The sequence below is a fragment of the Rhineura floridana genome, chromosome 3 (assembly GCF_030035675.1).
Source record: "Rhineura floridana isolate rRhiFlo1 chromosome 3, rRhiFlo1.hap2, whole genome shotgun sequence".
Taxonomy (NCBI): domain Eukaryota; kingdom Metazoa; phylum Chordata; class Lepidosauria; order Squamata; family Rhineuridae; genus Rhineura; species Rhineura floridana.
Window position 1 is genome coordinate 189,454,523 of NC_084482.1, and position 14,198 is coordinate 189,468,720.

The 14,198-nt window shown below is 45.2% G+C and overlaps 1 protein-coding gene across 1 annotated transcript in view; it reads right to left on the reverse strand.

The window, feature by feature from the left end:
* IL17RE (interleukin 17 receptor E) overlaps positions 1-14,198 on the reverse strand; it is a 76,425-nt gene that overhangs the window by 8,708 nt on the left and 53,519 nt on the right. Inside the window, exons 12-17 of the mRNA XM_061618883.1 lie at positions 13,188-13,235; positions 12,035-12,080; positions 3,455-3,606; positions 3,227-3,295; positions 2,979-3,030; positions 485-595 (exon numbers count right to left, since the gene is read on the reverse strand). Of these exons, the coding sequence (XP_061474867.1) occupies positions 485-595; positions 2,979-3,030; positions 3,227-3,295; positions 3,455-3,606; positions 12,035-12,080; positions 13,188-13,235 (478 nt within the window). The remainder of the gene's footprint in view (positions 1-484; positions 596-2,978; positions 3,031-3,226; positions 3,296-3,454; positions 3,607-12,034; positions 12,081-13,187; positions 13,236-14,198) is intronic.

Below are 14,198 nucleotides of genomic sequence, written 5' to 3' on the forward strand. Positions count from 1 at the left end.
CTTGATTCCAAGGAAAAAAGTGACCCTCTGCATAAGCATGGCTTGGCCTATCATTTTTACACATACAAATGCTACCACATAGTAAGATTTTTTTCGTATTCAACCCACCATTTCTGAAAAGCTTTAGGATTAACCCCTTAATCCTTGTTGCCAACTGAAACCAAGCACATGTTCTTAAGGGATTATCCATTCTCATAAATGTGCCCCTATGGTGCCCTTGAGATGTTGTTGGACTCCAACTCTCATCAGCCCCAGCCAGAATGGTCAGTGGTCAGGGATGATGGGAGTTGCATTCCAACAAAAATATATGGTGGGCACCATCTAGGCTAACCTTGCCCTATGTGATGAAATAGAGAAGATTCTACTACACTGAAAATTGTTTCACCACACATGACTGAATTACTGGAGTTCCTCCCCTTTTGATGACATTTGCCACCCCATACACAAAGGCACACAGTCCTTCAGTCCCTCCAGTGCTTCTTACCTCTATGAAGCCTGCGTAAACCACAGCGAATCAGCAGAAGGACTGTGACCAGCAGCAATCCTAGTCCCAGGCTCACTCCAAAGGCCAGCAGCCCCCAGTGCCTGTGAGTAACTAGCAGAAAAAGGAGGTGTGAAAGTGGGTGTAAAACCTCGACTAAATCCACCCCTTCCATTAGTTTTGGATGGATTAATACATTATCATTGCTCACCTGGAAACATCTTCATACTGTAGAATTGGAAAATGTATTATGATTTTAATAAGAACTGAACAAATGTTATTGTGTCTCTCAACAACTGCGAAACACCTTTTTCTCCCAGTTTTGTGTTCCTTTCCCCTTTTTCCCTTTGTTTTGTTAGTTGGTATTGATTTTTAATCTGTATGTTCATATGTTTTGGAAAATTTTCAGTAAAGACTATTTAAAAAAAAACTTCACTAAAAGCAATCTTCTGCTAATCTTCCATCACTGCAGGGATCTATGTATGCTGTCTCTACTGCCATCCTAAATGCTAATAAGTGACCTCATTCTCTGAGCATCAATCCTTATGTAGCCAAAGGCACCATTCGTGCACATGGGGGAGATATCAGCAGGCTTTGGGAAACCCCAACATACGCATAAGCACTTTGTTTATTAAAAAAAAAACCCTAAGGGGGTGGAGAGAGAACCAAAACAGACCAATGAGGACCAAACATGCTCAGCGGCCACAAAATGCTAAGTGTCTCTGGGGGTGGTGAAATCAAGTATTATTGAAGAGAATCCTCCAAGCTGCAACATTTTGTTACAGATCCCACTTGTCCATTCTAAAGTAGTAGTAGTAGTAATAGTTGTTGTTTTTATATTTATTATCTGCCCACAATCACAAGAATAGGGTGGGTCATGAAAACATAGATTTCAAGTGCCAAAGGCCAGGGTAAAGAGATGCATCTTTAGCATTCATGAAAATATACAGCATAGTTACCAGGTGCACCTCCGTTGGAAGGGAATTCTATAACTTAGGGGCTGCCACAGAGAAAGGTCTCTCCTGGGCCGCCACCCCAAAATTCTTAAAGTGATAAAACTACCAAGAAGGCTCCCTCTGCTTCTCTTATAATTTGAGAGGGCCTGTAGGGAAGGAGACAGTCTCTCAGCTATTTGGGGCCTAAGTAATTTAGGGCTTTATACACTAATGTGAGCACCTTGAATTGGGCTGGGGGGCGGGGGGGAAACTGGCAACCAATGCAACTGTTTTAGAACAAGGGTTATTATGAGTTCTAAAAGCAACCTCAGGCAGTAATCTGGCCACTGCATTTTGGACCAGTTGAAGCTTCCGAGTCCTCTTAAAGGCAGGCCTACGTAGAGTGCGTTGCAATCTTCCAATCTGGAAGTAGCCAAATTGTCTCTGTCCAGAAGGGGCCACAGCTGGTGAACCAGCTGGAGCTGGAAACAGGCACTCCTGACCACTGAGGCCACTTGGGCTTCAAGTGACAATGTTGGATCCAGGAGTACCCCCAAGCTACAAACCTGCTCCTTCCAGGGGAATAAAACCCCATCCAGAACAGGCTGCCTTCCCACCTCCTGGACTTGAGAACTTGGAGCACACAACATTCTGTCTTTTCAGGATTCAGTTTCATTTTGTTGGCTCACATCCAGCACATCACTGCCTCCAAACACCTATCTAGCACCTCAAGTTGAAAGTTTTGATGCCATCTCTTCTCTACAAGGTATGTGTGTGCTACTAATCCTGTTATGACTAACCCTAATCTGGAACCTTAGCATCACATCAACAGCTCTTGAGGATTCCATCCTACTATCTTCTCAGAGGATATGGATACTTTCCCCATCCACTGGTTGAACAAAACGGTGCCCTATCCCTGCACAAAAGGACTAGTGATTCATGCACTACTACGGTCACACCCACACCATACATTTGATTTGATTTGATTTTAATATTTCTACCCCGCCTTCCGGCCAAAAGGCCCTCAAGGCGGTTTACAAAAAATATAAAAATACACCAATAAAACATCAACAATACATCAAACATCAATAATACATCAATAATACATCAATAAAACAATACAATTTGTAATACAATTCAAAGTTAACACATACTACCTCCCCCCTCACTTTGGCAAAATAGGTGTTATATTGAAGCGCATGGCTTCCCCCAAAGAATCCTGGAAATCATAGTTTACGCCTCACAGAGCGACAATTCCTAGCATCCTTAACAAACTACAGTTCCCAGGATTCTGTGGGGGAAGTAATGCACTTTAAATGTATGGTGTGGATGTAGCCCAGCCCAACTTCTATATGCAAGGCCAGGTACTTCTAGATATATGACCTTTTACCCTTTTCCAAGGAAACTTTTCACTGTTCCCCATCCAGATGGGACCCAGCACTGTTCCCTGAAACGTCCAGGAACAACCATGCAGGACATAGCACACCCTGCCACTCTCCACACTGGGGCAAGGTAATGTTCCTTATATCTCACTCCCAACCTAACATAGCACTGTAACTTACCATCTGGGCACAGGAGCTGTTTGCCAGCAAAGCGCACATCAGAACGCCAGACCTGACAAACAGGAAAAAGAGAGAGGGTAGAATACTTGAACTGGATTTGCTGACAAGACTGCATTAGTTTGCACATCTTGCAATTGTCAGGTAGCTGGCCAATAAAATTGACCTATGATACCCATCCCAACCTACTGCTGAAATGGTTTTCTAACCAAATGATAAGTTACAAAATAGGGAATGAGGTCGACCCTTACCAGTACACAGCTCCTCAAGGCCTGCCAAGGGAGGATGAGATCCAGATCTCCCAGGCCCGGTCCCTCTCGCTGCAAAACATAAACATGAGTTAGGCTTAAAATCCCAGTCCTCTGCTACACTACAAAATGTAACCCTTTCGCACACATCAGTCCTGGCTGACTGACCTCCTGACCCAACCCAACTGTCCCTTCCTTCTCTCCTCCTCTGCAGTGTCCATCGTCACTTACATGGGTGATGGTATAGAGGGGTGGTTCAAGCTCACATTGCCCTGGGGATTGCTTCTGACAAAAGGCTGAACTGAAGGATGCTGGTACGCGGGAGTGAAAATGTAAGTGGAGCTGCAAAAACTTCACACTCACAGATACTTTCCAGGCAGTGTCTAGAAGAGAAGAACATCAGGTTGTTGTAATGGCTCCAGTTAATACTCTTGCTCAGTGCTTGTTTTGGTAAAAAATGAGGTGGCGGTACTCATACCTTGACAAAAGTGTAATGGGTGCCAGCACAAAATGTTTGCCATGGGCAGCAAAAAAAGAAATGGCAGTACTCTCTACCAGTGAGTACACTCACAAAAAAGCACTGCTCTTGCTATTGGCAATTGTTGCAGGGGTAAGCTTGTTTTTAAAAAGGAAAAATGCAAACATAGGACCAATATGGCTGACCCCATATTTTATGTATATACAATATTTGCGGTCTACCATTCTTTATCCTCACTGCAGTGATTACCATAAATAATAATAATAATAATTTAATTTGTGGGTCGCCTATCTGGCCGGTGGCCACTCTAGGCGACGTACAATTTAACAACAATACATTACATCATAATAAAATACATCATAAAATACAATATAACAATAAAACAATAAAACAGTTCCAGTACAGAGTAGTAGGCTATTGGTCGTAAAAATTTAACCCTCCCCGTAAGTCCCAAAGGCCTGTCTGAAGAGCCAGGTCTTCAAAGCTTGGCGGAATACATTCAGGGAAGGGGCATGTCGAAGGTCATACGGGAGGGAGTTCCAGAGAGTGGGGGCCGCCACTGAAAATGCCCTTTCTCTTGTCCCCGCCAACCTAGCTGTTTTAGTTGGCGGGATTGAGAGAAGGTCCTGTGTGGCTGATCTTGTTGGGCGGCATGGTTGGTGGCGCTGGAGGCGCTCCATCAGATAAACTGGGCCAAGACCGTATAGGGATTTAAAGGTTAATACCAACACCTTGAATTGGGCCCGGAAAATAACTGGAAGCCAGTGTAGGTCGAACAACACTGGGGTGATGTGTTCCCGGCGGTGACAGTTTGTATGTAGTCGAGCCGCAGCATTTTGTATAAGTTGTAATTTCCGGACCGTTTTCAAGGATAACCCCACGTAGAGCGCATTACAGTAATCCAACCGAGAGGTGACCAGAGCATGTACCACCAGTGGGAGCTGATGAGCAGGAAGGTAGGGCTGCAGTCTACGAATGAGGTGTAATTGATACCAAGCTGCCTGGCTCACTGCCGAAATCTGAGCTTCCATGGACAGCTTGGAATCAAGAACAACCCCAAGGCTGCGGACCTGGTCCTTCAGGGGCAATTTCACCCCGTCGAACACCAGGTCAACATCTCCCAGCCCTCCCTTGTCTCCCACGAGTAGCACCTCAGTCTTATCAGGATTCAACTTCAGCCTGTTCCTTCCCATCCATCCACTCACGGATTCCAGGCACTTGGACATGGTCTCCACAGCAGACTGTGGTGAAGATTTAAACGAGAGATAGAGCTGAGTGTCATCCGCATATTGGTGACACTGCAGCCCAAATCTCCTGATGATTGTCCCCAGCGGCTTCATATAGATATTAAATAGCATGGGAGAGAGGATAGAGCCCTGTGGCACACCACAATTGAGAGGCCAAGGGTCTGAAACCTCCTCCCCCAATGCTACCTGTTGATGCCTGTCGGAAAGAAAGGAATGGAACCACCGTAGTACAGTGCCTCCTATTCCCGATTCCTCCAGGCGATGTAAAAGGATACTGTGGTTGACAGTATCAAAAGCCGCTGAGAGATCGAGGAGGACAAGAAAGGTGAATTCTCCCCTATCTAATGCCCTCCTCATATCATCCACCAGAGCGACCAATGCTGTTTCAGTTCCATGTCCAGTCCTGAAACCCGATTGGTATGGATCCAAATAATCCGTTTCATCCAAGTGTGTCGACACATAAAAATGATAAATGTTCTTACCTTTAAACCTCTACAAGGCATGGCACTTGGTGACCTTGGTCTACCCTATGTTGCTATGTAGCCTATGGGATGTGGGTGCGGGAGGGCCAAGAGGAGGGGGAGAGAAGTCACCAGAAGAGTAGAAAGGGAAAAGGTGCTCTTTCTCCTTTCACCATTTCTGAAACTTCCCTATAGCATGGGGAGCAGAGTGGGAAAGAACTCCATCAGACGCCCGCGCTTCTCATTTGATTCAACAGCTGTGTCGACACACAGTTGAGTGGGAGCTGCACGTGTTGAGAGATAGAAAGGTCAGCGTCTGAGAACGTTGGGGGAGAATCCCACAAGGGAAAAGAAGGCGGAGGGGGGCTGGAATGGCAGAGGAGAAATATGGTTTAGAAACTACGGAGAGAGGTTAACAAGGAAAGAAAGAGGAGGTGGAGGGAGAAGAAGTGAGCTATAAACAAAATTTGGGCTGCCCCAGCAAGGTCAACAAAGAGGGGGAAGAGGAAGAGTGATCGGGCAGAATGCAGAATGTCTAGGGTTGTCATCCCTAGTGCTGAGCCAGAAAGAGGGAGAAGGGTGAAAAAGCGGGAAAGTGAGGGCACAGTATATATAGAACAAAATAAATATAAGGGAGTCCTGTGATGGAAAGGGGCAACAGAATTCTTTGAGCAAGTTCCCCACCAGGGGGCACTCTGAGCACAAGAGACCTTCCGGGGTCCTGAGGACTCCTGGAACCAGAAGGCGCGGTAGAGCTGACACCGAGTTTTTAAACGGCATGCTATGCATTCCTACCCCAATCCCGGAAAACAGAACCTTCACTAAAGGCTGTGAAGGCAGGGATGTGGAAATCTGGCTCTCCAGATGATGTTGGCCTACAATTCCCATTACTCCTGTGTTAGATTCAAGCAGGCTAATTTTTCCCTGTTCCCTCCATTTTCCTTTTCTTCAGCTGACACCTCAACAATCCATATATCCTGGAAGCAAGTGAGTAGAAGTCCATGTTTGAGACTTTTAAAACCCTTTTTCTTTTCATGGGCAAGCTAATATAGATCTGCGTATATGGAGAACCCACAGAATAAGGAGAAACTATTGCCTTATTTTGGGTTTATTTCCAAACTGAAAGACATGGATGAGCTTCCTTGAGAACTAGAGGCCACTTCCTCAGATGCATGAAGTATAAGAACATAAGAACATAAGAAGAGCCTGCTGGATCAGGCCAGTGGCCCATCTAGTCCAGCGTCCTGTTCTCACAGTGGCCAACCAGGTGCCTGGGGGAAGCCCGCAAGCAGGACCTGAGTGCAAGAACACTCTCCCCTCCTGAGGCTTCCAGCAACTGGTTTTCAGAAGCATGCTGCCTCTGACTAGGGTGGCAGAGCACAGCCATCATGGCTAGTAGCCATTGATAGCCCTGTCCTCCATGAATTTGTCTAATCTTCTTTTAAAGCCATCCAAGCTGGTGGCCATTACTGCATCTTGTGGGAGCAAATTCCATAGTTTAACTATGCGCTGAGTAAAGAAGTACTTCCTTTTGTCTGTCCTGAATCTTCCAACATTCAGCTTCTTTGAATGTCCACGAGTTCTAGTATTAGGAGAGAGGGAGAAGAACTTTTCTCTATCCACTTTCTCAATGCCATGCATAATTTTATACACTTCTATCATGTCTCCTCTGACCCGCCTTTTCTCTAAACTAAAAAGCCCCAAATGCTGCAACCTTTCCTCGTAAGGGAGTCGCTCCATCCCCTTGATCATTCTGGTTGCCCTCTTCTGAACCTTTTCCAACTCTATAATATCCTTTTTGAGATGAGGCGACCAGAACTGTACACAGTATTCCAAATGCGGCCGCACCATAGATTTATACAACGGCATTATGATATCGGCTGTTTTATTTTCAATACCTTTCCTAATTATCCCTAGCATGGAATTTGCCTTTTTCACAGCTGCCGCACACTGGGTCGACATTTTCATCGTGCTGTCCACTACAACCCCGAGGTCTCTCTCCTGGTCGGTCACCACCAGTTCAGACCCCATGAGCGTATATGTGAAATTAAGATTTTTTGCTCCACTATGCATAATTTTACACTTGTTTATATTGAATTGCATTTGCCATTTTTCTGCCCATTCACTCAGTCTGGAGAGGTCTTTTTGGAGCTCTTCGCAATCCCTTTTTGTTTTAACACCCCTGAACAATTTAGTGTCATCAGCAAACTTGGCCACTTCACTGCTCACTCCTAATTCTAGGTCATTAATGAACAAGTTGAAAAGTACAGGTCCCAATACCGATCCTTGAGGGACTCCACTTTCTACAGCCCTCCATTGGGAGAACTGTCCGTTGATTCCTACTCTCTGCTTTCTGCTTCTTAACCAATTCCTTATCCACAAGAGGACCTCTCCTCTTATTCCATGACTGCTAAGCTTCTTCAGAAGCCTTGGGTGAGGTACCTTGTCAAACGCTTTTTGAAAGTCTAAGTACACTATGTCCACTGGATCACCTCTATCTATATGCTTGTTGACACTCTCAAAGAATTCTAATAGGTTACTGAGACAGGACTTTCCCTTGCAGAAGCCATGTTGGCTCTGCTTCAGCAAGGCTTGTTCTTCTATGTGCTTAGTTAATCTAGCTTTAATAATACTTTCTACCAGTTTTCCAGGGACAGAAGTTAAGCTAACTGGCCTGTAATTTCCAGGATCCCCTCTGGATCCCTTTTTGAAGATTGGCGTTACATTTGCCACTTTCCAGTCCTCAGGCACGGAGGAGGACCCAAGGGACAAGTTACATATTTTAGTTAGCAGATCAGCAATTTCACCTTTGAGTTCTTTGAGAACTCTCGGGTGGATGCCATCCGGGCCCGGTGATTTGTCAGTTTTTATATTGTACATTAAGCTTAGAACTTCCTCTCTCGTTACCACTATTTGTCTCAGTTCCTCAGAATCCCTTCCTGCAAATGTTAGTTCAGGTTCAGGGATCTGCCCTATATCTTCCACTGTGAAGACAGATGCAAAGAATTCATTTAGCTTCTCTGCAATCTCCTTATCGTTCTTTAGGACACCTTTGACTCCCTTATCATCCAAGGGTCCAATTGTCTCCCTAGATGGTCTCCTGCTTTGAATGTATTTATAGAATTTTTTGTTGTTGGTTTTTATGTTCTTAGCAATGTGCTCCTCAAATTCTTTTTTAGCATCCCTTATTGTCTTCTTGCATTTCTTTTGCCAGAGTTTGTGTTCTTTTTTATTTTCTTCATTCGGACAAGACTTCCATTTTTTGAAGGAAGACTTTTTGCCTCTAAGAGCTTCCTTGACTTTGCTCTTTAACCATGCTGGCATCTTCTTGGCCCTGGCGGTACCTTTTCTGATCTGCGGTATGCACTCCAGTTGAGCTTCTAATATAGTGTTTTTAAACAACTTCCAAGCATTTTCGAGTGATGTGACCCTCTGGACTTTGTTTTTCAGCTTTCTTTTTACCAATCCCCTCATTTTTGTGAAGTTTCCTCTTTTGAAGTCAAATGTGACCGTGTTGGATTTTCTTGGCAATTGGCCAGTTACATGTATGTTTAATTTAATAGCACTGTGGTCGCTGCTCCCAATCGGTTCAACAACACTTACATCTCGCACCAGGTCCCGGTCCCCACTGAGGATTAAGTCCAGGGTTGCCATCCCTCTGGTTGGTTCCATGACCAGGTCTAGGGAATAGTCATTTAGAATATCTAGAAACTTTGCTTCTTTGTCATGACTGGAACACATATGTCCGGGTAGTTGAAGTCACCCATTACTACCACATTTCCTAGTTTGGATGCTTCCTCAATTTCATATCTCATCTCAAGGTCTCCCTGAGCATTTTGATCAGGGGGACGATAGATCGTTCCCAGTATTAAGTCCCTCCTGGGGCATGGTATCACCACCCCCAACGATTCTGTGGAGGAGTCTGCCTCTTTTGGGGTTTCGAGCTTGCTGGATTCAATGCCTTCTTTCACGTATAGAGCGACTCCGCCACCAATACGTCCTTCCCTGTCCTTCCGATATAGTTTATATCCAGGGATAACCGTATCCCACTGGTTTTCTCCATTCCACCAGGTCTCCGTTATGCTCACTATATCAATGCTCTCCTCTAAGACCAAGCACTCCAGTTCTCCCATCTTGGTTCGCAGGCTCCTAGCATTAGCGTACAGGCACTTGTAAGCAGTGTCTCTCTTCAAGTGTCTTTGGCACTTGTGGTTAGGCCTGTGGTAATTTTGCTCTTCTGAATTTATATCCTGTGCCCCTGCTCTCACAATGCCTACTTCTAGGCCTACCCCTTTTAAAATTTCATCACTCTTTGGTTTTTATCCCAGGGGGGAGGTTTATTCCGAACCGGACCTTTCTCAGCTCCTGTCGGGTTTCCCCCCTCAGTCAGTTTCAAAGCTGCTCTGCCACCTTTTTAATTTTAAGTGCCAGCAGTCTGGTTCCATTCTGGTTCAAGTGGAGCCCGTCCCTTTTGTACAGGCCCGGCTTGTCCCAAAATGTTCCCCAGTGCCTAACAAATCCAAACCCTTCCACCCGACACCATCGTCTCATCCACGCATTGAGACTGCGAAGCTGGGCCTGTCTGGCTGGTCCTGCGCGTGGAACCGGTAGCATTTCAGAGAAAGCCACCTTGGAGGTCCTGGCTTTCAGCATCCTACCTAGCAACCTAAATTTTGCTTCCAGGACGTCACGGCTGCATTTCCCCATGTCGTTGGTGCCAACGTGCACCACGACCACTGACTCCTTCCCAGCACTGTCTACCAAACTATCTAAACAACGGGCGATATCCGCAACCTTCGCACCAGGCAGGCAAAACACCTTGCGGTCTACACGCCCATCACACACCCCACTGTCTATGTTCCTAATGATCGAATCACCCACTACAAGGATCCCTCCACCCCCTGGAGATATATCCTCGGCACGAGAGGATAGCTGCTCATCCCCCAAGGAATGGGTCCCTTCTAAGGGATCGTTTCCCTCTTCCTCAGCTGGATGCTCTCCTTCCCCGAGACCATCGTTCTCCATGATAGCAGGACAGCTATCATCGTTGGAGTGGGACACAGCTATAACGTCCCTGAAGGCCTCCTCCACACACCTCTCTGCCTCTCTCAGCTTTTCCAGGTCCGCCACCTTGGCCTCAAGGAAATGAAGTTTGCAACTGTAATAGCAAAATCTGATGAAAGATATCACAAAGGCACACAGAGCTAGCTCTGCAGATTTCATCCCCAAGAAAACTGCTAACAGAAAAGAGGCAGGACTCTGTAGAGATTATACAAAGTTGCTTCATACTGAGTTAGACCTGGATCATCTAGCCTAGTATTGCTTTCTCAAACTAGCAGTGGCTCTCCACATTCTCATGCAGAGCTGTTTCCCCACCCTATCTGGGGGTTTATTTGTTTATTTATTTGGAGGTACCAGGAATTAAATCTGGCATCTTGTACAAACAAAGCATGTGGGTTATAGGTCACTCAAGCTTGCCTTCCAGGAAACCTGGCACTAAGCAAAAGGGAGAAATACAATACAGAAATGTTGATCCACAGCATTTTTATGGAGATACAGGCCTCTGTTGGGAGAAGAGCGTCCTGTTCAGCTAATATTGTTTTTCAGAGATTTGTAACTAGTAGCCACCCAGTAGTTAATGTAAAGACATAATCCTGTTAACCAGTAGAAAATGTGTTGTCCATAAACAATGAACTGATGAAGGTAAAGAGTTCCTTGTTTGTAGCCAGTTTATAACAATATGTCAATGTCAATGCCCCCCCAAAGCTGTTTTGTGAAAACAGAATGGTTTGTTATGTGGATTTTAAAAAGTTGTTTTGTGAAAGCAGTGTGGCTTGTTATGTGGATATTAAAGTTGAATGCTCTTGGTTAGTTTTGAGCAGTCTTGTAACTTGCCTTGTCTATAATCTAGAAGAGCTGTGCTTGCATTGTTAATGCTGAAACCCAATTGTACCCTCGTTTGATGGCTGTGCTCTGCCACCCTAGTCAGAGGCAGCATGCTTCTGAAAACCAGTTGCCGGAAGCCTCAGGAGGGGAGAGTGTTCTTGCACTCGGGTCCTGCTTGCGGGCTTCCCCCAGGCACCTGGTTGGCCACTGTGAGAACAGAATGCTGGACTAGATGGGCCACTGGCCTGATCCAGCAGGCTCTTCTTATGTTCTTATGTTTAAACATGTGCACAAAAAAGTATCCCGTGGTACCTTAAAGACCAACACAGATCTCTTGTGGCCTAAGCATCTGTGGACTAGAGCCCTTTAAAATAAAATTCCTGCAACAAACTAACATCAGGGCTACCCCTCTGGAAGCTGTAAAAATGTTACACCCCGGCGGGCATCCTGCTTCCCACCAACATTAAAATGAAAGAGGCATAAACACAAGGCTATGTCCAGGTTACAGCAGAACAAGAGTGCTAAATGGTAAGTATAAAATGTCAGAACCAGTAAGTCCCTGCTCATTCAGGGATACTCAAAGGGCCCTTTAGTTTTCCTATCTGGCCTAGATTGGAAGAGAGACCCTTATCAGCATGATCCCTTCTTCAGTGTTTAGCAATCACCTCCTGCCCCATCACCTTCCGACCATTCCATGATACCAAGCCAGAGGTTTGTGCTGTGACTTAAGCAGACTCACCTGTCCGGTGTGGACACTCAATGTGGCTGCTGTTCCTGTAGGAAAACTAGAAAGAGAAAACAAAGTTACTGGACAAATTGTGACTGGTCCTACCAAATCAGGCACCTCACCCTCAGAGAACAAAAGAACAATGAAATCAGGAGTTCTCAGATCTAGCCGCCTGCCTTTTTTCAGGAGAAGCGCATCAAGCACCTTTAGTGGGAAAGAAAACCTGTCTCCCTACTCCTTTAGTGATGGATAACCTTAGATACAAAACTTGAATTGACTATACAAAGACCTCCTAGATCAAGCCAACTTATACTAATCCAATCATGTGTTTGTCCAATCAGTTCTGAAAGACCTCCAGCAATGAAGATTTCACACCATCCCTGGAAGCAACCTCTTCCACCCATGCAGTTAGAGAACAGCTAAGAAAGTATGGCCATAGCTCAGTGGTAGAGTATCTTGCATGCAGAAGATCCCAGGTTCAATCCCCGGCATCTCTAGACAGGGCTGGGAGCATCTTCTGTTTGAAACACTGGAGAGCTGCTTCTAGTTGGTGTAGACAATACTGAACAAGATGGATCAATGGTCTGACTCAGTATAAGGCAGTTTTCTACATCCCCATGTCCAACCCAAGCTGCACCTGCAGTTTGAGCCCATTACACTATTGCTCATCTGGAGCAACAAAGACTGTATATTGGAGAGTAAGCCCCATTGAACACAGTGGAACTTACTTCTGAGTCAACTTGATATGATTGCACTGCACATCCCAGGGTCATCCTCCTTTGGGCAATTCTTATGCTTTTTAAAGCTTATCAAGTGCAACCTTAGTCTCTAGGACATATGGGGGAAATCCAGCATGAATTGAGAAGCCTTCCCTTGGATTAGGTCCACCTTCCTCCAGGACATGCCAAGTCATATCCTTCCATACGAGTAGAAATGATGTTCACTCATATAACCTATACAAAAACCCTATATAAATCCCAATGCTGTCTACCTACTCCGACAGGGAGTGTGTAGTCTCAAGATTTCAATTACACTCCTGAGACTGTGCTGAATGAGACTGCTGCAGATGACAGAAGCTTTGAGCATGCTCAGTCCCCAAGTAGATCTAACACTAAGCAACGGGCATGCAAGTGTATGGTGGCAGTGACTGAGAAGTGGGTCTCACCTTAAAGCAGAGCTGAGGATGAACATCCACATCCTCAAGGATGTACTCCTAGAGTAAGAAGAACATATCAAGGCAGTCTTATTTATTTATATTAATTTATTGCTTACAAAATCTCTAAGCAGTTTCCACGAACATCCTATGAAAACCCTGTATCATTCTATAGTCTTCTCTCCTATATCAGTTCCCACAACCCATCATGGCAGGAACATGAAATCTGTAGCTCTCAAGATGTTGTTGGACGCCAGCTCTCATCAGCCCCAACCAGCATGGCCAATGATCAGGGATGACTGGAATTGTAGTCTCACAACATATATCCATACCGCATTGTGGATATGGCCTTCCTGAAACTATCTCTCTTGCCTCAGCCTCCTATCTTTGCCCCCAGTGTAAAGCAGGTGTAGTCAGTAGGTCTTCCTGATACCAATGGCAGTGCATATAAATCTCTCTAAGGCCATGTTCACACAGATGCTTCTTTCAGTTCAACAATCCTTTCAATACCTTAATTACCTGCTTTCTCCTTAAAGAGTATATATCTTTAAGCCTGAACAATTTGTTTGTGCAACAGGGTTGCCAATTCTTTGCGTTGGTGCTCTAAGGCATCAAGTGAGGATCCAGCGGCTAGACATCCTGCCACATTCCTCCACTGGTCCATTGCCCAACCTGCTGTGGCCAACAGAACTGCGTCATGGCAAGCAGGGAAGGCAGGCAGGAGTTCTGAATGAAAGGCATCATAACAGCATCCTTGGATCATTAATAAGTGGGCACTAACAATCTGACATATAAACATTTTCAGAGTAAGGCCTGCCCTAGGATTCCTCTGTCTTCCATAGAAAGGTCTCCTTCCTTTCCAGAAAGCAGATCCTCTCAGATGAAGTCCAGAGCTTCATAGATAAAATACACCAGTCTGCAAAATAACCCAGAAATTGCCAGCAACATTGTGTCCCTAAACAAAAGTCCATATGCATGACTGTTCTCCTGAAATGCTACCCTGGGATAACCTCTGGCTCTTAA